The following is a 24,695-nucleotide window of genomic DNA, read 5'->3' on the forward strand; positions in this document are numbered from 1 at the left end:
ATATATATATTGGTTTTTCGAGACAGGGTTTCTCTGTGGCTTTGGAGCCTGTCCTGGAACTAGCTCTGTAGACCAGGCTGGTCTCGAACTCACAGAGATCCACCTGCCTCTGCCTCCCTAGTGCTGGGATTAAAGGCGTGCGCCACCTAAGCCAGTATATTTTTTATCTTAGTCTTCTGACTGGGGTAAGATGAAATCTCAGGGTCGTTTTGATTTGCATTTCCCTAATTCCTAAACATTTAGAAAATATTTACCACTTCTATTTGATCTCTTGAGAACTTCCTGTTCAATTCTATGCTGCCTTTTCACACTGTTTATTTTTTCTGCCCTTGATACTTCTTGTTTTTCTTTTTAGTTCTTTGTGTATTCCAGACACTAGTCCTCTGTCACATGGATAACTGATAAAGGGTTTTTTTTGTTTGTTTGTTGTTGTTGTTGTTTTTTTTTTCCCATCCTGTAGAGTGTCTCTTCACTTACACGATGGTGTTCTTTGCCGTACGGAAGTTTTGTGTATTTCTGTGAGCCCATCTGCCAGTTGTTAGTGTGACTGCAGCGCCAGAGTCCTGTTCAGAAAGTCCTTTTCTGTGCCTATGCACTGAAGCCTAGCCCCTCCTAGCTACTCTTAGAAAGATTCAGGGTATCCAGTGTTATGTTGAAGATGGCGAGCCAACTGATGTTGAGCTGTGCAGGCTTGAGACATAAGGATCTAATTTTATCCTTCTATATATAACTACATGGCCAGCGCCATTTGTTAAAGATGCTGCTGTGTTTTCTCCAGTGTGTACCTTTGGCCTCTTTGTCAAGACCAGTTGCCTGTAGGAGCATGTGCTTCTATCTGGGTCCTCAATTAGATTCCATGGATCAAGTGCCTGCTTATATGGCGATATGCTGTTTTCATTGCTACAGCTCTGTAGTACAGAAATCAGGGCTAGTGATGCCTCCAGAAGTTCTTTCATTGTTCAGGATTGCTTTTTTGACGTGTGCGCGTGTGTGAGTGCGTGTGCGAACTCGTGTGTGTGCACTTCCATTCTGTGAAGAGTTCCATTGGAATTTTGATGGAAACTGTGTTGAATATGTAGATCGATTTTGGTAGGATGACAGTTTTCACATTATTACGCCTACCAATCCATGAGCATGGGAGGTCTTTCCATCTTTGGATATCTTTTTCAAGTTTTCTCTTAGTGTCTTAAAGTTATTATACAAGTATTTGACTTCCTTAGTTAAATTTACTCCAAGATTTTTGAAACTATTGTAAATGAGATGGTTTCCCAGATTATTTTTTGATTTGGTGATTGTTGGTAAACAATCTAGTTACTGATTTTTGTGTGTTAATTTTTTTACTGCTACTTTACATAATGTGTTTATTAGTTGTAGGAGTTTTTGGGGGGAAACCTTTAAGGTATTTTATATATAGAATCATATCACCTGCAAATAACAATACCTTGACTTCTCCCTTTTCCAGTTGTAGCCCTGTGTCTCCTTCATGTGTTTTACTATTCTGGATAAGGTTTCTTGTACTTTACTGAGCAGGAATGGAGAGAGTTGGAATGCTGTCTTTTTCTTCATATTAATGAAAAGTCTTCCAATTTTTCCCCATTTGATATGATGCTGGGTGTAGGCTTGTTATACATATATTGGCTTTATTGTGATGAATTTTATCTCCCATATCCCGAAAGTCTCCTGGAATTTTATTATAAAAGGATGCTGGATTTTGACAAAGGCTTTTTCTGCATCTACTAAGATGATCATGTAGTTTCTGTGATTGAGTCTATTAATGTGGTAGATTATATTTATTGATCTACATAAGTTGTGTTGAACATGTCTGTATCTCTGAGATGAAACCAATTTGAACATGGTAAACAATCTTCTTGATTTGCTCTTGAATTCAACTTACACATGTTTTATTAAGAGTTTCTGCATCTGTGTTCAGCAGAGAGTGACATATAATATAATTTTATTGGGCCTTTATCTAGTTTTAGTATCAAGATAATACTAATGCCACAGAAAGAATTTTGGAAGAGTTGCTTCCTTTTCTATTTTATGGAATAATTTGAGTTGTATTGCTATTACTTCTTAGAACATGTAATAGAATTCTACTCTACATCCATCTAGCCCAGGGCTTTTTTTATTTGGGAGATTTTTAATTACCGCTTGTTTTGGGAAATTTGTATATTGTGTGAAGATGTGTCATTGTGATTAGTTTAATAAAGAGCTGAATGGCCAATAGTTAGACAAGAGAGAGAGGTGGGATTTCTGGAGAGAGAGAGGAAGAGGAGGAATCAGGCATGTAGATTGTTCCAGGAAGATGCCAGGAGACTCTGAAGAAGTTTGACATACAGAACAGAGCAGCGATAACTGAGCCACATTGCAGAATGCAGATTAATAGAGGCTAGTTGATTTAAATTATACAAGCTAGTGGGACAAGCCTAAGCAAATGGTTAAACCGTCAAGCATCACGAGGTCTTGACAGAAGGCCTTCAGGCTGCTTCTCAACCATGTTTCTCCTTCTGCACTGCCTTCTAAGCGGCTAGCCTGCCTCTCCTCCACCCTTGTCCCTTTTGCTTTTTTCTCTTAAAGTCCATTTCTGTCCTCATTATCTTTTTTTCTCTCCACAGCTAGAGTCATTTTTGCTTTCTGGGAAACTGGAACCTCCGTTCTGTCCCACAGAAAATCTCAATAATTAACTTTTTGGGGTTTTCTATTTTAAGAACACCATCAAGAACAGCTTAGATAGACAAAAAAAGACATTTTCATTTACTTGATACTTGCACTGTGGGACTATATATATAAACTGAGTCTTCTCATTGCAGAGGATGAGGCTGTGGGGAGAGATACAGTGACTTCACTGACAGGTGGGGGAATTTTGGGGCTTTGCTGATGAAGATGGCCCAAGTCATAGTCTAGACCTGACACCCACACTGAGGTGCAGATCTGTGCTTACCTCAGTGGTGCAGGAATTAGCATAAGGCCAAGATCCTTGTAGGCTGTGGGGGTGGTGGTAGTGGTTATACTTCATGAAGTATAACATGCCCATGGCAATGCTGAAGCATGCATGGACAGCCCGTTTGTATTGGTTTCACGGTCTGAGTTGATGAGGGTGACTGACCAGGTCTCTTCCTCAGCGAACAGGTTTCACCAAGGTAGGGACTTGGATAGCTGGATTCAGAGTCCAGAGTGTTAACCATTAGGAGCTGGTGCTGGTTATACTGTAGAAAGGGCAAAATGAACATTTTGGGACTTCCTTCACAAGTGGCTGTGGACGTGTTTTGAAGGAGGAAATGGCTTTGTGTGTTCATGTGTACATAGATGCCATGTACATACAAATGTATGCACATATGTGCCTGCACATGGATGTCTGCCATTGTCTCTCCTATTGTCATGATGAAACACCACGACCAAGGAAACTTATAAAAGAAAGTATTTGACTGGGGGCTCACAGTTCCAGAGAACTAGAATCCATGACCATCGTGTCAAGAAGCAGGGCAGCAGGCAGGCAGGCAGGCAGGCAGGCAGGCATGTTGCTGGAACCGTAGCTGAGAGCTTACGTTCTGATTCACAGGCAGAAAGCAGAGATGGAAAACTAATGGGAAATGGCAAAGGCTTTTGAAGCCTCAAAGCCTACCCACAGTGAGACACCTGCTCCAACAAGACCACATCTCCTAATCCTTCCCAAACAGTTCCACCAACTAGGGGCCAAATATGTGAATCACATGAACTTTTGGGGGCTATTACCATCCAAACTATCACAGACATCAACCTTGGATGTCAGCCTCGGGTGCTGCTTGTCTTGATTTTTGAGACAGCATTTCTCATTAGGACCTGGGGCTCACCAATTAAGTGAGTCTTGCCAGCCAGTGAGCTCTAGTAACTGCACGTGTCTGCCTCCTCAACACTTAGATTAGAAGCATGCACCATCATGCTTGGCATTTTATGTGGGTGCTGGGGTTCGAGCTCAGGTCCTCATACTTGTGCAGGAAACATTTTACCAACTGAGCCAATTTCCCAACTCCAGTCATAGAAAAAGTTCATTGACTAATTAACAGAAGTTTTCTTTCTTGGGCTAAAAGTAGTAGCTTCTGTTATACCCTAAAGTGCCTGGCTTTTCTGATGGAGACGTCCAAGCACAGCTACAAGACTGGAATGTCCTGTGAGGGTAAGAATAGCCACACAGAGAGACGACTCCTGCTTCTGGGCCCCACAGTTGTCAGGAGTGTCTCATTGGCAAGCAGCTTCAGGCCAAGCATCTCAGTGTGGAGACAGGAGACCTGACCGCCCAGGCCTGGGAGCACATCTTTCTTTCCACAGCTTGGTGCCCATCTGAAAGTCTGATGTAGAAAAAAAAGAACCATTGATTTTTCTTTAAACATTCTTGGAATACACAGGCCTCTTTCAGCAACCATGGAGAACTTGGACTTGTTGGGGTTCCTCATTATCACCTTAAACTGCAACATGACCATTGTGGGTGAGTCTTGGAGGGGAAAAAAATCCCCCAAATCTTGTTCTGGTTTTGTTGTCGTAATCAAATTGACTCCCTTTAAAAAAATGTTGATTTCAGTTTTCAGTTTGTCTGGCCCACTCCCAGGGAAGGTCAGCGTATCACTGTTGGCGTGGGAACCCTGGATAGCTTCACAGGGTCATACCTTGCTCCCATCAACACTGGAGGAGGATGTGTGGGGTCAGCGTCAGTCTCAGGAAAGATCTGTTCTCTTAGCTTTTGAGTTCTGAATTTGAAGGCAGAATCAGGTATAATAAATGAGAAAGTAATGCTTCTGTTGTCCTTCCTCATCTACTTTTTTAGGTTTTATTTTGGAAATTATGTTACACATATTACTAATTTCTCTTAGCACTCTAACACATATCCCAAGTTTAATTTAGTTGTTTGTAGTCGTGGGGTTAGAGCTCAGGGCCTCATCCATGAGGTGCTGATACACGAAGGCAAGCCGCTCAAACACTGAGCTATGTCCCCCGCCCCTTGTGATATATTCATTCATTCTCTCTTACCAGTTTTCTTTATAGCTCAGACTGGCCATGAACTTCTGCCAGAGCTCTCCAAGTGCCGGGTTGCAGTCTTGCATAACCATGTATAGCCCTAGCTATTCTTTTAACAAAAGAATAATAAAGATACCCGAGATTGATCTGAACAAGCCAGTTTCAGAGAGGCATGGGATCTGAAAAAAAGGATGGAGAAAAGGTTAAGATTTGCCTGATGTGAAGTTGATAGGTTTTTCTTTCACTCTTATTTTGTATAATTAGAATACATAATCCTGGTTTTGAAAGGTTAAGCCCATAACTTCATCGCCTCATGATGCTTTCTCTGGGCTTGACGGCCTTTATAAATGATAGTTATTTCTCTTTTCTTCTGTTTGTTCACAGTTTTTGTTAGTGTCATTAGTAGTGACTGGATTAAGAGGAAAGGAACCTGGAAAGACTAGAAAAGGCAACATTCTTAAAGAACTCCAACTTCAAGAACTCAAAGTCACCATAGCAACAGGCCCTATGATGACAGGGGCCCTATAGGCTGATATAAATAAGGGAGACACTCGAAATATCACCTTCTATTTGCTCAGCACAATGGGGGGAATATGCCAAGGTCCTTTAAAAAGATTAATCCCTGAGAAGGGTGAGATCGAACCACATAGATTTGCCCAGTCAAAATGCTCTCTGGATCTTTCAGCCCAGGCCATGTTGCTGTTTCAGATCTGCTCACTGGAAACATCTTACAAATCATTTCAGGGCTGTTCCCAGCACAGCAAAGGTTTAGGAAGTAATCACCCTCAAGGGGGTGGTGGAGGGATTCAACGGCAGAGAACTTTCCTAGCATAGCAAGCGACAGGGTTCTGATTTTGATCCTTGCTACCACCAGTGTGTGTGCGCGCGTGCATGTGTGTAGTTGTGTGCGCGAGCGTGCGCGCATGTGTAAATAGTTGACCCTATTGCTCTCTGTGTTACTGTCTTCCCAAGATGTAGTAGTTAAGCTACTGTGTGGAGGCAGCCTTCTGTACCGTGGACACTGATCCTTGGACACTTGCTCTTGCCTAGGCATGCTCTGGCTGGTCGTGGCGGTCCTGCTGAGGATGCTGGTGGTGGTCTTGGCAGGGTCCCCTATCTACCAGGACGAACAGGAGAGGTTTGTTTGTAACACCCTGCAGCCAGGATGTGCCAACGTTTGCTACGACTTCTTCTCCCCAGTGTCGCCGCTGAGGTTCTGGTTAGTGCAGAGCCTGGCGCTGCTCCTGCCTTCGGCAGTTTTTGGCGCCTACGCCCTGCACCGCGGCGCGAAGCTGGTTGCGGAGGGAGCCTGCAGGCCCCGGGTGCCCAACCTGTCCACCGCCTACCTGGTGCATCTGCTGCTGCGCACGCTGCTGGAGGCGGGACTGGCTTCCCTGCACTACTTGCTCTTCGGCTTCTCTGTGCCCAACCGAATTTCTTGCTCGCGTGTGCCCTGCTCAGGAACTGTGGACTGCTACGTGTCGCGGCCCACGGAGAAGTCCCTCCTGATGCTGTTCGTGTGGGCCATGAGCGCGCTATCCTTCCTGCTCAGTCTGGCGGACCTGCTTTGCAGCTTGCGGAGGTCACGAGGGACCAATCAAGGGGTGAAGGGCGAGGCCAGACCGGTCTGCGGAGTCCCCACACTCCCCCCTTGCCTCTTACAGGACTCTCAGGGTTGTCAAAGCCAGGGTCAGGTGAACCATGAAGGCGGCCAGGAGGAGCAGGGTGTGCCTGAGTTCCTTAGCAGGTGCACGGCAGGGCACGCAGGCGACAGTCACGTTGGTCAGGTCATCGTGTCAGGACGGGTGGAGCATTCAGACCAAGACGATGGTGAGGCCACTTCCTCAGCTGGCGACAGGTTGGTGGTGGCTCACACAGAGCATGAGTTTAGATCCCACAGAGAGACTTCTTCGGACTTAGGGGGCAAAAACACCCGGTCAAGTGAGCTCCCCTTGGCCTCCCAGAGCCACCTGGTTCGGCACTGTTCAGCAAGCCAGCCTCTGGCTCCTGGTCGGCTGGCCACATCGGGCAGCGCTCCCCACCTGAGACCCAAAAAGTCTGAGTGGGTGTGAGGACAGTCACACAGAACCTACAAACCCTTTCCCCAGCTTTTTGCATTATGACAGGGCAAGGCGGTGCAGAAGTCCCTTCATCCATGTTCTTGCTGAGACCGTGTTAGGTTTAACTAGAGATGTGATCTCCTTGATGGAGAATCCCGTGGAAAATTGCCCAACACTATTCTAGGAACCTGAGGTCAAGATGCCCCAGCAAACACATCCTCCGTTAAACTGCCTACCTGTGCCTACCCCTATACCTATCCACTTCGCTTGGTTAAGCAAAACCTCCCTCTGCGGTTGCAGAGCAAAACACCAAGATGCGTTCTTAAAACTTCTCAAAATGTTTTTTTAAAACTTTGCTTTTAAAACTTTACCCTAAAAACTCATTACTACACTTAGGTACGAAATACCTAAGTATATTCTTAGCCAGTAATAAAGACTCTCTCAATTAACTATAAATTGTGTCTGAGTTGTTATCTCTGGTGCGCCCCCCACAACAGGAGCAGGCTGTGCCTATGAAGCCAAAATCCTACAGTGAGAGCACCACTCACTTCAGCCACGAGGCAGGTGCCACAAGAGACGGCGATATTCTATGCAAGGGATGAAAGTTCTCATCTCACTGTCTACCATTGCGCCCCAGCTCCCTTCACTGGTCTGGACTTCCGTTTTCTCTTTGGAGTGACGAGGGACCTAGAGTGTTCTTTGTTGCTCTTCAAACTGAAGACCCTGCCAGAGTATGACCATCAGGCATGCTGACATACTAAGGGTTGAAAGCAGTCTTTCCGTCTTGCTAACTGCCCAGCATAGGTTTTGGTAGGTTGAGCTATAATAACAAAAAGTCTGTGTTACTATAAAAAAAAAGAATGAATGAAATTTATGCCCTGGCAATGCTGAAGCATACATGGGCAGCCTGTATATGGCAGTTCTGTTGAACTTGTCCATATTGGGTTTCATGATCTAAGTTGATGAGGACAACTGGCCAGATCTCTTCCTCATTATAACAAAATACCGGAGACAAAATTATAAAGCAAAGATATGTAACTTTTATAGTCACAGAGATTGGGAATTCCAGGGTTAGACTAGAGATGTTCTTTTAGCTGCTTCATAACACAACAGGGAATTCACAGAGAGGCAGATCAGTGTGCCAACTCGTGTCTCTCTTCTTCTTTTAAAAGGACTGTGGTGGGCATGCCTTTAATCCCAGAACTTGGGAGGCAGAGGCAGTGAGTTCGAGGCCAGCCTGGTATACCAAGCGAGTTACAGGACAGCCAGAGCTGTTACACAGAGAAACTGTCTTGAAAGCAAAAAAAATTCTTGTTTATTATTATGTACATGATGTGTGTGTTTATGTGTGTGTGTGTGTGTGTGAGAGAGAGAGAGAGAGAGAGAGAAAGAGAGAGAGAGAGAGAGAGAGAGAGAGAGAGAGAGAGAGAGAGAGAGAGAGAGATCGTGTGTTTGTGGAGGTTGGAGAATGGAGTCAATTCTCTTTTTCTACTGTGTATTTCAGAGATTGAAGACTAGCATGGTATTTGTTATCTCTGGTATTTTATTATAGCAACAAGTAGTGCTGGATGCCCGTGGAGACAAAAGCAAAAGAGATCCCATAAGGATCAACAGGATTATCAAGCAGTCTGTGGGTAGCCAAGGAAAGTGGTACTTATGCACTTAGTAACCTCTCTCAGATGCAGCACCCGACACTGGGGACTTCCCTCAAATTCCCTGGGTGTGGATTCAGTTCCAGGAAAGATGAGAAAAGTGGTACGTTATGGCAAGGAAGGGAGGACTGCAGGACTCTGGTGCAAATCTCGGGGCTCTCACTCCATGCCCACTCCAGGACCGGCTTTGAAGGGCTCTGGTGACTCTTGCTGGCTGTGTGGGGCATAAGTTCGTTTCCCTAGGAATGAAGTGGATGCCAGGCACCCTCCTCCTTGAATTTCAAGTATGTGTGTGTGTGTGTGTGTACGTGTGTGAGAGTGTGTCTCTGTGTGTGTGCCTCTGTATGTGCGTGTGTTTTTGTAATTTTCTTGCTCCCAACATCCATACAACAATCCCTTCCTTGGAGAAGTTTAAACTTGACCTCCAGCTCTATTGCTGGTCCCAGAGAGAGATGAGATGCTAGGATTTCATAGCCTTATAAGTTGAACCTATAAGGTGAAAATCATTTTATAGCGAATCGAGAAAATTAAAGTCAAACGTCAATTGGGTATACCACAGTGTCACTTGTCTGGTGTGTGGGAGGACATATCTTTGATCCAAACACTGAATAAAACCCGGATTTTAGTAGAAACGGTCTCTTTCTTCCCCCAGAGGGGTCGGAGTGTGCCCCATCACTTCTCTGGTTACCATCTGCCTCTTCGGCTGAAAGGTCCTGGTGGGTCATCCGTGTACCACTGGGCAGGTCTCAGGCAGAGCTACTTCTCCACACAGACACACACACACACACACACACACACACACACACACACACACACACACTCCTCAGTAGGCTAGCAAACAAGACTTTGAAATCTGTGGAGTCAAGTTAACAAAACAACATTTATGGAACATCGGCTCTGCACAGAAGTCTACTTTTGTTCCTTCCCGTGAAGCTAGCTCTCCATATGCCACGAGCAGTCAGGAAACTGAAGTGGGCTAAGTCCCAGGGCACATCTGCCCAGAGCCTCGCAAGTCCTCCGGCCCCAGCAAACTGTCCGTTATTTTCACAGGGCTCACAGAACAGAAGCAGGTGACATCTGCTTTTACTGAGTGGATGTGGGAAGCCCACCTGATTACCCATAGAGCCTCAGGACAAGGACTCGGTCATGTGTTCCCATGAGATGGCTCTAGAGCTGAGGTCACAGTGAGCGAGAAGTGAAATGACATTTGAAGGAGGAGGAAGGTGTTACCTGGAAAGGGTAAGGTTTGTTGGGTTTTGGTTGCTCTCAGTCTCACCAGCAGGGGTCGCTCTTGGACCATAGTTAAGATCCAATAGTTAAATGCACTAAAACACGTGAACTTTTCTTCTCCAGATTGATACATTGCTGCCCCTTCATTTCTTTTTCATCTTTGCCTTCTCTGCTCATAGAAATCAGAGTTTAAGAATTATCTATAGTCCATATGGGAATTCTATTAGATTGATTTCAGTCAACAAAACGATGGGGACTTGGAATGGAGAAATTAGGGGATAGTGGGAAGCTGAACATTCTAGTTTCATAGGAAGGAGTTCACTGGACAAGACAAGAGATTGTCCTTGTGGGCATATGGGTGCATTCTGTAATCCTAGCATGTGGGAGGTAGAGGAAGAAAGATCCAAAGTTCAAAGTCATAAGGACTAGGTGTGACGGTATGTGCCTATAATTCTGACGCCGTGAAGGTGACAGAAAGATCCCTGGGATTCAGAGGCAGCAAGTATAACCTATCTCAAACAAAAGAATGTGATTGAGCAAGGTTCCCACTGTTGACTTCTGGCCTCCACTTGCATACATGCACACATATACATAGACTCATGAACCATCATCTCCTCTAAAATATTCAAGGTCATTGTTTGCTATACAGTGGTTTCGAAACCAGCCTGGGAAACAGCCAACCCTGTGTCCAAAAAGCAAAGCAAGACAGAATAACCAAACAAACATAGACAGAGCATAATATCTGAGAGAAGAAATGCAGAAGGTAGAGGTCACACAAAGGAAGGGCACAGGAGGAGAGCAGGAGGTTACACCAGGGATATGCTTCATTGACTTCTCAAACTGGTTCTCACTCCAAGGGCGGTGGGCACCCCTATCTGATGGTGGTGGGGGAGGTTGTGGTGAAAGTAGGCCCAGATTCATGTGTGTGGTGAAACAGGCAAGGCAGAGAATGCAGTAACATTGTCCTGTAGTCTCTGGGAAAGCCTTGATCTTATGAGGGAAGCAGCCAACAATCTAGCTGGGATTAGAACCTTTGGTTGCTGCCTTGAGTCTTCTCACCAGAGCTAATGAGTGCTTTACGGAAGGGTTCTGATGAACTTCAGCTGCACCCTGACTTTATGAATTTGGAAACATCTGTGTAGGCCTGCACTACGGCTCCTCAGTCAACACGGGGAGCCGAAGGTCAATGCCCTGTAATCCCTTTTGAGATGGTGTCTTCAATAGTGTAGGGTTTTCCCATAAGGTCCCACCTCTTAAAAACTCACAATGCAGAATAAACACCCATTGATCTTAAGAGTATGTGAGTCATTTTAAACCTAAAGTACTCCAACTAAGCCATTTCCTTCATATAAGATTCAATTTACCTGCATGAGGTTTGGAGAATTTTCTGGCATGGGGAGTATCAAGCCCAGGATATGGCTGCAGCATTTTGCTGTAAATCTCTGCATTTTAAGAAAGCTTGCTTTATCTAAGTTTTTGTTCCTTCTTTTTTAGTGGTCTCAAGGGTTGTCCTGGGGCTTGGTGTGTAAGGGGCCAGTGGTTTCCAATCGACCAGTGTCCTCAGTGCCTCATTTTGTAAGAAGAAGTTGTTCGTTGAGCCTATCCTCAAAAATGTGAATATCACAGAACTTATCTCTTAAAAGTAGCCCTGAGGAAGTGTGATGGTGCACACCTGCCACTCCCTCACTGTGGTGAAGGCAAGCCCACCAAAGTGCAAGGGTAGCCTGGGCTACGCAGGGAGCTCCTGCTACACAAAAGAAGCAGGAGTGTTAAGATGTAAAAATTTATCTTATACTTAAAAAAATACAACAATAGTAAAGCAACTAGACGTGGTGGTTCACGTCTTTATCCCAGGCAGAGGCTGAAACGCCAGTTCCAGAACTCCTAGGACAACACAGTAAGACTCTGTGGCAAAAAATAAAAACAAGCATACAAGCAAACAGGGTGGACATATCTTTGCAGCAAGTGGGGTTTTTGTTAGTGTTTGTTTACTTGTTTTGAGACAGTGTCTCCTGAAACCCAGACCAGCTTCACTATGGAACCCAGAATAGCTTTTAATTCTCCACCCTCCTCTTGCAACTGCCTATACTCTGGAATTACAGGGTGGCACTATCACTGTTCCTGCCTTGCCACCTCTGCCACCCCAGCTTAAGCAGAACTTAGTAATTACCCAGGCTGGCCTTCAACCCTCAGTCCTTCTGCTTCTACCTCCTGGGGCACTACCATTTTAGTTTAATTTTGTTGCTTTTTTTTTTTTTTTTTTGGAGGGGGACACTGAACCCAAGGCTTTGAGCAAGCTGGGAAGTGCTGGACTTGGCAATTTATCAGCAGGCAGAGAGTTCTTTAGGATGGCAATAGGAGTTTCAAGAAGGCACTGTTCTGCAGGTTTCATTTGTCCTAGAATTCAGTTCCTGCAGCTGCCCTGAAAAGCAAGAATGCTTTATCCTTCGGGGGAAAATTGGGGAGACAGACTAGACAACAGACAGAGGGTCCCATAATCTACACACCAGCTCCCCCATTTCCCCAACCTTTCTGCAGTTTACTGAAGATTATTAAAATCAATCCAGTGAAAATGATATTTGTGAAGAATTTTTCAGAAAGTTTGTTGAGTGACAGACTTTTCCTGGAAAGAAGCAACAGGTAGGTTCTACTGACCCAGAAAAGGAACCCAGGGAAAACCATGAACAGCTGTGCCAAAGTTTAGCTTGGGAAACCTTGAATTTTTATTGAGGTTATCAAAGGGAGCATGGGCTGTGATGTCCGTGGCCCATGGTGTCCCCAAAGGCCACACGGATGTCCAGGGTCTAGGCTGCATCCTGTGGCCAGGTTGGTGTCTGAGGGCCATGATGCCACTGGGGCAATGGTGTCATCTGGGCCAGGGCTGCTGCCTATGGTCATGTCTGCATTCATGGCTCTACCACAGCCAAGGTCTGTGTTGATGATGTCCGTGTCTCCTGAAATCATTGAAGCAATGCAGATGCTAGGGTACTGGGACGCCTCCTGTGGCCATATTGGTGCCAAAGGCCTTGATACCACGGGGCCGTGCAAATTCAGGTGGCCTGCACAGTCATACAGTGCCAGGCCTGGGATGCTGCTGTGGGCCTTGTCTGGGTCTGTGGATTTGGGCTGATGTCCATGGCTCATGTTACCACGGGAAGAGGGGAGCATCATCATAGGAACCATGTGTGTTGAAATCCCAAGGCTGTGCTGAGTCAGCTCTGGTCCTCACTAGCACTAGGATAGCCGGCCCTGCCCCTTGCTGGACACTGCAGCAGAAGAGCTGGCAACACCCCGCACACACGGGAGAGCTGAGCCCAGAACTCTGGAGAGATGGCCTCACCCCTCACAGGCCCCAATGGCATCGGCCTAGGAGAGTTGGCTCTGCCTTTCACCTGAGGGGGTGGTCCCAATGGCCCAGTCCGACCAGCTCAGCTACCATCGAGACTCATTTTGGGCCTTAGCTCGGCCCACCTTAACCTCTGCCCCATCTATGACCTGCTAAAGTGCTTGCAGGAACTGGTCCTGTGGAACAATAAGGGCAGGATCTCCATGACTCTGGGCAACAACAGGACATCTGAGAAGAGTTTCCACGAGGACCCAGTGGTGGTGATGGACCAGAAGCCAGAGGCCTTGAACCGGACCAGTGACTCATTGCAATGAACATTTGTGGGTGGGGCTAATTGGACAAAAGGGTAGACTGTGAGACACACGGCAGCTCCCGATACCACTGGGAAGAATGAAGAGGTGCTGGAAAGATGGAGGATCGAGGTAGGTCTTTTGCTCAGTTTATTTTGTCTTTAATTTGAGGGGGACACACTGCAGGGGTGAGGGATGGATATAAAGGAACTGGGAGGTGAATTGGATTGGGATGCATGAGGTGAAAATTTCAAAGACTCAATAAAGTGTTTTTTGTTTTTGTTTTGTTTTGTTTTGTTTTGTTTTTGATGATGATATCACAGAAACTCCACCGTGGGTTCTCCACACAGCTTGCAGGCTATTCTTCAGCTGGTCAGCATCTCCTCCCCAAACAGTTGTTTACCCTTTTTTTTTAATACTGCTGGGAATGAATCTTATTTATTCCCTCAAATGTGTGAAAGTTTCCCTTCTCTCCTGGAAGGAAAGTTTTCTGTTTGACAGCAACCACAACAACCAGGCAAAAGCCAGGCACTTCTCATCCTAGCACTAGGGAGGTGGAGGAAAGTGGGCACAGCTGCTCAGATTCCCTGGGCTTGCTGTACAGATTTACCTATGACAAGAATTTCAGGCTAGTGAGAGACCCTGTTTCCAATAAAAAGAAAAAAGAAAAAAATTCCCTAAAGGCCTGAGAGCCCCCAAGGCTGTCCTCCACTCTCCACACCCAAATGCACAGACAAAGCAAATGGTCCAGGGTGCTTATTTTTATTAAAATATTCTTATTTGACACATAGCCGTAACATATTTATGGGGTATGGCGTGAGATTCAATATGTACTGATCAGATCAGCGTTATTGCTGTACCTGTGACTGTCTAAGTCTAATTTACTATAATATGCACCCGATTCAAACCAGTATACAGAAAGAAAGGTTTGCTTGGCTCCCAGTTTGGAGATGTCAATCTGTCATCAAGCGTCCCTGTTGCACTGGGCCTGTGGTGAGGCAGTGGGTCATGGTAGAGACTTGTGACTGAGCAGAACCAACTCACGTGTAGCGGGAAGGAAAAGAGAAGTACAAACCAGGTCCCATGGTCCCCCAACTGGGTACCCCAATGGCCTCAAGACCTTTTAGTAGTTTGTTACTTCCTAGCAGTGCTAAAGTGGAGACCAGACCTCTAACACATGGGCATTTGGGGACCATTTAAAGTCCAGACTATTGTAGTCAGATTAAACATGAAGAGTCTCTTGTTGGAGATTTCTAAAGTCCTCTCTTTAGGGACTTGAAATAGTTAATTGCTGCCACAGTAGCCTGCTGATGTAGGACATTAGCAGATAGCGGTGTCTCAAAAAATCCTGCACCCCCTGGTGGGTTTCTGTAGCCAGGCTTTCTCCCACAGAACTAGCAGGAAGCTTAGCAGTTGAGAAGTGAAAGCAGGCTTGCCATGCAGTTAGTAAAACGCTTGCAAAAGTAAGCCTCACTTTCTGGACCTTCAGTGAAGAGCTCAGAGAAAGAGTGGATTTCTGCACTTTACAGAGCTGTGATGACACCCCATGTTAGATGGGACAGGGAGGTGACGACCCCCCACTCACTGCTGGGCTTGTTCCTGGACCTGGAGAGTCATGTCACTCCTGGTGACATGTGCTGGTGGTCACTTCTAGAGGAACGGGCTTCAGTAACTACACATTTACTAAACAACGCATTTACTAGTTAACATATTAAAATTGCATGTTACTCACAGACACATAAGTTTAACAAAATTACAAATCGTGTACTCTGTGTGTATAATTCCTTGTTTTATTTATTACAAGTGTGAAATGCTGTAATATATGCCTGCTCTGCACAGTGAACACTAACAGCAAGGCCTGAAGTTCTGCCTTTGTACCAGGTGGGGGCACTCTTGTTTTCTCCCAAATTTACCTCTTAGAAGTAGGAGACAAAAAGGGGTAAGGAAGGCGTGTGCATGAGAAATATGATAAAAATGTATTATTTACATGTATGGACATATAACAATGAAACCAAATATTGTTAATACATGCTAATAAATAAAAAAACACTTCTCAGTGACAGGGAACTATTACTGTTCTAAGTACCATTAGTTTTCCTTTTCTTGTTTTGTTCTTGAGATTGGTTCTCACTGCATGACCTGGCCTGGAATTCACTAAGTAGACCAGGACACCCTTGAACCCATGAAGATCCTCCTGTCTCTACTTCCCGGGTGCTAGGACTGAAGGCTGACACCACCACCCCAGCTGATAATCTCTACTATGAATATTTTTTATTCAATCATATCTATTGATTTATTTTCATCAGAGTTGCCAGCAGTAGTTTAAAAAAATGTTTAATTCTCAGATGGAGTCCCTAAAATCAATCTCTAAATTTATTGTTCTAGGATACAGCTTGGACAGCAGTAAGCTATTATTTTTTCTGTTTGTTTTGAGAAAGGATCCCTGACTTTCCCTCCTGAGTGCTGGGGTTATAGACACGTGCTGCCATCAGACCCAGACCTTTGTGAACGCTAGACACACAATCTACAAACTGAGTTAGTTCCTCAGCCATATTTTTAGTCTTTTGAACATCCTAGGCTCCGATTCAGTTTCCTGACTGTGGAGACTATAGGCATGTGCCACCACCATGGGCTCTGGCTTCAGGAGTTTAAAAACACACACACACACACACACACACACACACACACACACACACACACTCCAAGGGCTTCTGACAAGTGAACAGAAATAGGAACTACTGCTGGGGCATGGTGTAATTAGGAACAGGTTTTATGGGAGCCAAGCTGCAGATACAGGCTTTCTAACTTAGTGTATAATTCTCTGGAGGATTAAATAAAGCAATACAAATAATAGTCGTCCCAGAGCTTGCAAAGTCAAGCACAGTAGCTCTTCAGTTCATGCTCATCCCAGCTGTGCTGGGCCTTGGCACTTTATCTTTGCTCTCTTGCTCCCCATCTTTCTCTGGTTAGTGTCCGTCCTTCCCAGGGATCACTATCCTCTCAACGCACTTCCACAGTGATAGCCTATGACCGCTGTGTGGTCGCCGGCTCCAGCTGTTGCCTGCAAGTTGGCTCCCCGGATTCCAGAACCCTTCTGCCTCACCTCCCAACCCTCTATCACCAAGGAGAAGGGGCTGATCGTCACTGCCTTCCTCCCCTGGCCCGCTGAGGCACTCTCTGCAAGGCCCCTGACTCTGCTGGCTAGGGCAGTCTTTTCCGTATCTGCCCTTTCTCCCCTGTGAGGTCTCCATTGGGAAGGACAGGATGGCTGTGAACAGGAGTTGTGAGGACTCAGAGAGTACCCTCCGTCAAAGACCCAAGGGTCAAGCCTTTCAGAGACCAGGTGGAAAGTGTGTGACTCTTGAGATACGCTGGTACCACGAATGCTGACTCGTCAGTTATAATTGCCCACAGGTGTGGACTTTTGCTAGAAGAGTGGGGCGGTGGGAACAGGTACAGAAACTGGAGGGGCAAACCGTCTAGGCCCAGCTCTACTCTGGATAGAGTGATTTTTACAAGTGCAGCAATTACTTTTTGTTAACCTGTAGCAAGGACTATGTTATACCGGTGGTAATTTGAACAAGAACAGCTCCCATATGTTTGAATGTTTGGTGCTTAAGTGGTGGAACTATTTGGGAAAGATTAGGAGGCATGGTCCTGCTGGAGGAGTCCTTGGGGGTGAGTTCTGAGGTTCCCAATGCCCACACTGTTCTCTCTCTCTCTCTCTCCCCCTTGTGGCTGCAGATCAGACACGAACTCTCAGCTACAGCTCTAGTGCCTTGCCTGCTGCCCTACTCCCTGCCATGATGGTCACGGATTCTAATCATCTGGAACCGTGAGTCACCAATCAAATGCTTTCTCTTATGAGTTGCCTTGGCCATGATGTTTCTGTCAGGGTAACAGAAACATAACTGAGATCTCCCCAGGACTTTATATGCACTGACACATGCGTGAGTGGCTGCGTCTACTGCAGCTTCTGTGAAATCAGGCCTAGACACTGAGTTCTGTGGGTCACACAGGCCTGGTCACCCGTATGTCCTCCTTCCTGGACAGCCAGAGCAAACCAAAGCAGTTACTCACCCCACCCCATGGCTAGCCTCCTTTTCCAGTGGCGTGTCCTCTCCTTGGTGTGCTCCCTACCACCTAAGTGGATGACAACTGAGTGTATCCTTGTGTAACTCTGAAGGACATCCCATGGTCCAGCAGATCTGCCTCTCTCCAAGGAAACTGTAAAACAATACATCAGGAAGCAAGAAAATTGTACCCTTTTTGCTGTGGAAGTGGGGCATCACATTGCCATTCCTTAAATGGCAATTTTTAGAGTTTAATACTTAGGATGTTAACACAGGAGAATTTAATTCGATTGAGGCTAATCAAATTGTGAGTGGCAGGGAATCTCTTGTGGCACCTTACCCTGACATAGGTCTGGGGTGTTTTTCTTAAGAAGATGGCTATGGAATTCAGAGTACAAATGTGTGCAGGTCCCCCGAGAAATAGAACCAACACTATCAAGATTTTATTCTTTTCAGAGTCTTTAGTCCAAGGTTGGTTTCAAACTTTATTTGTAGCTGATGATGATTTTGAACTCCTGATGGGGTCACAGACACGTGCCACTGTATTTATCATATGCAGTGCTGGGGAGTGAACCCGGGGCTGTGTGCATGCTATCCAAGCCCTGGAACAACTTTAGCACTTTGCCCAGCTCCACCATGGCTTTTCAATCAAGAAATCAAACTGCTCTCTCCTGCAGTTTCGGGAACCTTGTTGTACCACAAGATGGCAGTATAGCATCAACCTTTTAAATCAATGACAGGCTCCATGGCCCTTGTTTTGAGCTTCCCCAAAAATGTTTGCAGGACTCTCACAAACTGATCCTGTTCTGCAATTCGCTCTGTGTGATTTCCTCCTAGTTAAGACAACCTGATTTCCTCTCCTCAAACGCTGAAGTGTTGCAGGTGCCCACAGCTCAGTCAGCAAGGAGGAGGAGAAATGAGGCTGCACTGTTTTTCTATGAACTTTCCCACCTCTGTTTACAGCGCTTCCAGGTGGCCTTGACTACACAGCAAAACCAAAAAGTCCCGCAGCAAGTGACTTCCACAAGCTTTGGCTTCCTGGTGGCGGTCATCACGTTAGATTTTATTTACTTTGATCTTCTGGGCACATAACAACATTGCCTACCCTCAGATAGCTGATAAGTCTTAACACTTTTTAAATGTTAAGGACAGGCCTATATAGCTTACAGTGGTAGCTGGGCAATCACCCTGCCATTTGTCTGATGCATATGGGCCTAGAAGGGTCCTTTACTTTTCCTGCCCTTTCAATCAACTTTGGGTGTTGACAACTTTTGATTCAAGTCTCGGCTTTCAAAGCCCAGGGGTTCAGTGCCAGCCCTGAACCCAGTCAGTCTGCTGATCACAGCAGCAGCCCTGCAGCCCTTTTCCACGGAACGTCCCCAGGGTGGAGGCAGTGCTTTTTCTTGATTCACAAGTTTGTTAAGTTGTGCACACTTAACGGCCATCTTGTAAAAGTTATCACTTATGGCATTTTATGAGTATATATGGAAAATGAACGAGCTAAGAGCTTCAAAGTATGACAACTCCCCAAAGTCATAGTTGAAAATCATCACCAAGAACACCATTATGTCAGAAAAATCAGCAAGTTAACCGACAACGTTTAGCTCTTTTCCTTTCTACAGATGATAAAGCCCTGCCCCCCACTTTGACCTTATTACTGAATTTGCAGAGTTCATGGCCAATTTACACACACACAGCCCCCAAGTCGGTAAGTGAGATGGGAGTGCATTTAGGAACCTAGGCCACAAAACAGCAATTATTTAATGAATAAAACTGCTGGCAAGGTGCCCAATTTTTCAAAATAAGATGGGCATGGCAGCTGAAGCTTGTATTCACATTGCATGTCTAATTTAAAAAATCCAGTTAACACAAATAGTGACTTTGGAAGGGAACAGAAAATTAAAAAATAAAACACCCATACTTCTTCAATGAAGGTCGATAAAATAAACAGTCTTCTTCTTATGAATTCAGAATTTAGTCACTAAAGGAAAACCAAACTGCTAAGAAGGGCACCCAGGGCCCCTCCCCATCCCCAATGCTGGACTCCAGTTATTAGCAGGGTAGCTGCCAGTTTATCTTGATTGACAGGTTAATAGGGGACCTGGGGCTGTCTTTTCAATATGAACATATAACCTTACCAATTACTTTTAAATTATTGCTAATCTTCCAGAAATTAAAAAAAGCCTACAGAAGAAAATTATCTGAAAAATATCTGCTGAAGAAGCATTTCCTGCAAGGGGTTTGAAAGGTCCAGTTCAGAAAATTTACCAGCATTTAGTCAATAGAATTTACTGAGGATTTTTTTTTTAAAGAAAAACTTGTAGTTTATAATAGTTCATTGGTTCAATTAGGAGTGAAAAAGAAGGGAGTTTTGTAATGCAATTGTCCAGCAAAGGAAACCGCTTTAAATTGGGGGATTATGTGCACAGACCACCTGTGGGGCATTCAGAGCCTTTTCTACAATGCACAACCCAGGCCTAGCTGCCTGCGGGCTGGCTAACAAAGCCCTGGAAAGCTGCTGAAAAGGCTGCTCGCACTTGCGCCTCTGGTCTTCACTAACTGTTACAAGTCTTCGTCTCCTCTCTCCCTCTCCTTTTTAAAGTAAAAGTCCCACATCCCTTTAATGGACGAGCGGTAAGGCTCTGCGGTGGCCAATTGGTCTGCACCAAGAGGAGCCAGGCAGCAGGGAAAGAAACTTCAGACTACACAGCACATTCGGAGAGGAGAAAAGATCAAAGTTTTTCAAACTCAAAAGACCAAGTTCCCTACAGATTAACCCTATTCATTTAGCTCCTCTTAAAGGAATGATGTGCGGAGCCACTGGGCAGACAGGTAAAAAGTTCAACAATTGCCAGCACATTCTTCTGCTGATTCAACAGCCTTCTGTTCAAATAAATTAGCTTAGTCTTGACAGAGGAACAATAGCTTTTTTCTCCAGGAAAAGCAGCACACTTGGAACACACAAGCACGGAGCGCTATTAAGAAGTTAACCCATTCGTTTAATCTGTTAGCTAGCACCTGCTCTGCTACACCAGATTGTGAAGTGACTTTCAGAGTAGAGGTGACCCGTGGCTTCAAATACTAACCTCCAAATTTTAGAGTGTGGCCAGGTCTGTAAAAGGTCAGGACTTTCAAAAAATCACAGACTGGAGACACTTACATAGGGCTGCTGTTTCAAATTTTAAGCGACATTATATCAGCCAAATAAACAGGCTGGGTGGAATGGCAGCCTTTGCAAACTGTCCATCCACTCACACCACACATGCCAAGGTGAGCTGTCTGTCACTCACAGGTCAGCAAAGAGAGACCATGAAAAACACCATCTTTGGGGGAAGGTGCAAAAACGCGATTCTGATTTCAATTCAACAATGACATTTACTTTGCTAACAGCCGAAGAACTAGAGGTTAACAGGTAATTGTGTCCATGCCTAAAGTCAGTGCACAGAAGGGCAAGCCAGAAAATGTCCATTTCCCCACATGTCCTCAGCAAGCATAAGGGGGACAGGGTGGTATTTAAATCATTTATCAAAAGTCATTTTATTGACAAAATAGAATACTTATATTTGTTCTTACAGGGGAAGCCTCTAAACTTTTTACAGATAATGTACACGTTGTATATCTTTGGATATATACATATTTTACACTTTTTCTTTTCTTTTCTTTTTTCTTTTTTTACAATTTAACAAATAATTATATAAATACATCCTCTAATGTAAGAAACCCGTATTTACTTGGGGTGTATAATTAAGACATCTCTTGTTTATTTAAGGCCTCTGCCTGGTCATTAGGAATACCCAAACCGTGCAATCCTACAAGGTAGCAGTCGTCCTCCTCCAGGGTGTGAGGAGTGAATTTATGCAGGCGGGGTTGAGGGTGAAGCGGTCCCTCGGGTGAAGTCTGCAGCTTGACCTCAAGGCTCAGCCAGGGTACCCAGGAGGGTTCCAACTCTCCTAGCAGACTGAAACCATCGCCTGGGGGAGGCGCTCCGGAGCGTCGGAGGGGAGGGGCTGGGTCTGGGAGGCTTCAATGCCAGGTACTTTGTTCTAAGGGAGTCATTTAAGTCCCAGCGGCTAATGGATACCATTAAGAGTTCATTATCATGCTAATAGCAATCAACACGGTGGAGGGGTGGGAACCCCGGCCTGTCTGGGGTCCCTAAGCCGCCCTCGGGCTCCCCCATCCCCCACCCCTCTCCGCCCCTTCTGGGCGTCCGCTCAGGGTTCAGACCTGGGACAATGGCATCTGTTTAGGGTAAGACATGGAGCTGGCCGTGCCAGATCGCCACGTCAGGCCGGTGCTGACGTCGCTGTAGAGAGATCCCCCGCCTCCACCGGGTCCCCCACCCCCGCCTGGCCCGGGGCCGCCGCCCCCCGGGCCGCTGCCTCCGGCTCCCGCGCCTACTGCTGCGCCCTTGCTGGCCCAGCAGCAGCGGGTGCACAGCGCGCGCCAGGACTCCAGAGTCTTGCCGGACCAGACCCACACGCCCGACGTGATGCCAACCACCAGGCACATGAAGTACTTGAGCATGAAGACCGCGTAATCCGGCCTGCGCGCCTGGTCAGGCTGCAGGTCCCGAAGGCATGGGCAGTTGTGAGTGGCCTCCCAGCGAGGACGGTTGTGCTGTTCATAGAAAAGGCAGGCGACAACGACGGCGGCGGGCACCGTGTAGAGCACGGTGAAAAGGCCCAGGCGGATCATGAGCTTCTCTAGCTTGTGCGTCTTGGTTGGGCCTCCTTGCTGCTTGATAACTGAGCGGATTCGGAATAGGGACACGAAACCAGCCAACAGAAACATGGTGCCAATGAAGAGGTAGATGACCAGCGGCGCTAGCACGAAGCCGCGCAGGTTGTCGAGGCTCTGGTTTCCCACGTAGCAGATGCCCGCCACCGGGTCGCCGTCCACGGAGCTGAGCGCCAACACCGCGATGGACTTGACGCTGGGCACTAGCCACGCGGCCAGGTGGAAGTACTGTGAGTAGCCCGCGATGGCCTCGTTGCCCCACTTCATGCCAGCCGCCAGGAACCACGTGAGCGACAGGATTACCCACCAGATGGAGCTGGCCATACCAAAGAAATAAACAAGGAGGAAGACCACCGTGCACAGCGCGGGGCCGGTGGTCTCATAGCGCACGTGCTGCTCCACTGCTCCCAGCTCCTCGTACTCGCCGCGCGCGCCCGGGCCGCTCGCCCCCGCTCCCGCCGCCCCCGCGCCAGCAGCAGCGGCGCCGCCAGCACCCCCAGCTCCTCCCGCACCCGGAGCGCCACCGCTGCAGGCCACTTTCTCGTGCCCTGCCACCAGGCGCACCAGGTAGCCGACTGATACGAAGAGGTAGCAGGCGGAGAGGAAGATGATGGGCCGTTCCGGGTACTTGAAGCGCTCCATATCGATGAGGAAGGTGGAGACGGTGGCGAAGGTGGAGACGAAGCAGAGCACCGACCACAGGCCGATCCAGAAGACGGTGAAGGCGCGCTCATCCTGACTAAAAAAGGGGTTGTGGCAGGGCAGCGCACAGTTGGCGATCTGACCCGTCTTGACGCGGTTGTAGAGCGGGTGGCGTTCGTTGGACACGCTCACCATCGGCGCGCGGCACTGGCACCCAGGCTCGCAAGGAGCGGCGCCACCACTAGGGGGCCTCGCCTTCCCGCCGCGCGAGGGGGGCACAGCCGCCGTGTCCCCGCCGCCCCTGCTGCCGCCGCCACGGTGTGGGGGCCTGGCCCCTGGCGGACGGCCGTGCCCGCTGCCTGAGGGCGGCTGCTCGCCGGGCGGCGGCGGCGGCAGGCGGCGCGGTGGGCTGGGCGCGGCCGTGGTGAGGTCGGTGCGGTTGTAGTCCATGCACAGAGTGTCGGGGTTGCCCTGCTCCGGCAGCCGATCGCAGCGCATGCGGTCAGGCCAAGCGAAGCCGTACTGGCGCATGAGCGGCGCGCAGCCGGCCTTGGCGCGTTCGCACACCGAGCGGCAAGGCGGCAGAGGCTTCTTGTAGTCTTCCAGGCAGATGGGCGTGTACATGCTGCACAGAAAGAACTTGAGGTCGGGGGAGCACTGGATCTCCACCAGGGGCCAGAACTGGTGCACTTCCAGGCCCGCCTCATCTTGTGTGTCGTGGTTGAACTGGTTGGGCATGTAGGTGTAGTTGTAGCCGATGCCCTTGCACAGCGGCACAGTGATCTCTTGGCATGCCAGATCCTTGGCCGAAGCGGCGGCGGCGCCGCTCGAGCGCTGCAGCAGCGCCAAGGCGGCTAGCAGCGAGGTCACTTCCAACAGGTAACCCCACTCCATGCTGCGCGCCGCGGCCCCACGTCCTCCTCTAGACGGCGCGCAGAAGGGCCCTAGGGGACCCAGAGAGGAATCGGAGGAAAGGGAAAGCAGGCGACCAGCGGGTCTTGTGCTGCTTCTCCCTGAGGAGCCGAGAATCTGCCAACAATCTAGCCCTTTCTGGGCAGCGTTTGTGGCAGCAGGGTCGCAAGCCTAGGCAGAAGTCGGCCGGCCCTCCCCCCACCTCCGTGCCTCTCCTGGGGCAAGGGTGACCGCAGGCGCGCCACAGTTCCACAGGGTCTGTCCTACGCCCTCCGGGTCGCACTCAACCCTCCCGGAGCAAAGTGGTGGCCCTTGGGTTCATCGTCCAGAGCTCACGCAGGTCCTCCTGCACGCCCAGCCACTTCGCGTGGCGCCCAGCAGCGAAGGCTCAGAGGGCGGCGCGCAGCAAGTTTCCTTTCGGGCCGCAGTCAAGATGGCTGTGCCTGGCCGCTCGCCTCTGGGGTCAGACCTAGCGGCCCCTCTCCGGGCCCCGAGGGTTCATGTCCGTCCCAGGCCCCACCGCCACAGCCAGAGTTCCGGGCCCTCCGCTGATCAGGCCGCCGCCGCCTCCTCACTCCCGCGTCGGTCCCAGTCGGTCCTCCTGCATCTGCCGCCAGCGAAAGTCCGCGTCGCGTTCTGGCCACAGTCGGGTAGGGTGTGCAGGCTGTGCCTTCTTGCGAGACCGAAAAACAAATACAGAGCAAAAGGCGGAGGGGACACCTGAGGGCCGTGGTCCGCGCCAGCAGCCGCCTCCACCTCCG

The 24,695-nt window shown here is 47.8% G+C and overlaps 2 protein-coding genes across 2 annotated transcripts; one reads left to right on the forward strand and one right to left on the reverse strand.

Moving 5' to 3' along the window:
- Positions 1-5,984: 5,984 nt before the first annotated feature.
- Gjd4 (gap junction protein delta 4) lies at positions 5,985-7,462 on the forward strand. The gene has a single exon (XM_050122083.1). The coding sequence runs from the start codon at positions 6,042-6,044 to the stop codon at positions 7,059-7,061; it is 1,020 nt and encodes a 339-aa protein (XP_049978040.1). The 5' UTR covers positions 5,985-6,041; the 3' UTR covers positions 7,062-7,462.
- Positions 7,463-21,158: 13,696 nt separating this feature from the next.
- Positions 21,159-23,916, reverse strand: Fzd8 (frizzled class receptor 8). The gene has a single exon (XM_050122080.1). The coding sequence runs from the start codon at positions 23,914-23,916 to the stop codon at positions 21,862-21,864; it is 2,055 nt and encodes a 684-aa protein (XP_049978037.1). The 3' UTR covers positions 21,159-21,861.
- Between the last annotated feature and the right edge of the window lie 779 nt (positions 23,917-24,695).

The sequence above is a fragment of the Alexandromys fortis genome, unplaced genomic scaffold, assembly GCF_014885135.2.
Source record: "Alexandromys fortis isolate MF-2015 unplaced genomic scaffold, M_Fortis_MF-2015_v1.1 scaffold_193, whole genome shotgun sequence".
In the NCBI taxonomy this organism is placed as follows: Eukaryota; Metazoa; Chordata; class Mammalia; order Rodentia; family Cricetidae; genus Alexandromys; species Alexandromys fortis.

Bases quoted from the DNA above. Each gene is read 5' to 3' on its own strand.
- Gjd4 (XM_050122083.1), top strand. From the start codon at position 6,042: ATGCTCTGGCTGGTCGTGGCGGTCCTGCTGAGGATGCTGGTGGTGGTC.
- Fzd8 (XM_050122080.1), bottom strand. From the start codon at position 23,916: ATGGAGTGGGGTTACCTGTTGGAAGTGACCTCGCTGCTAGCCGCCTTG.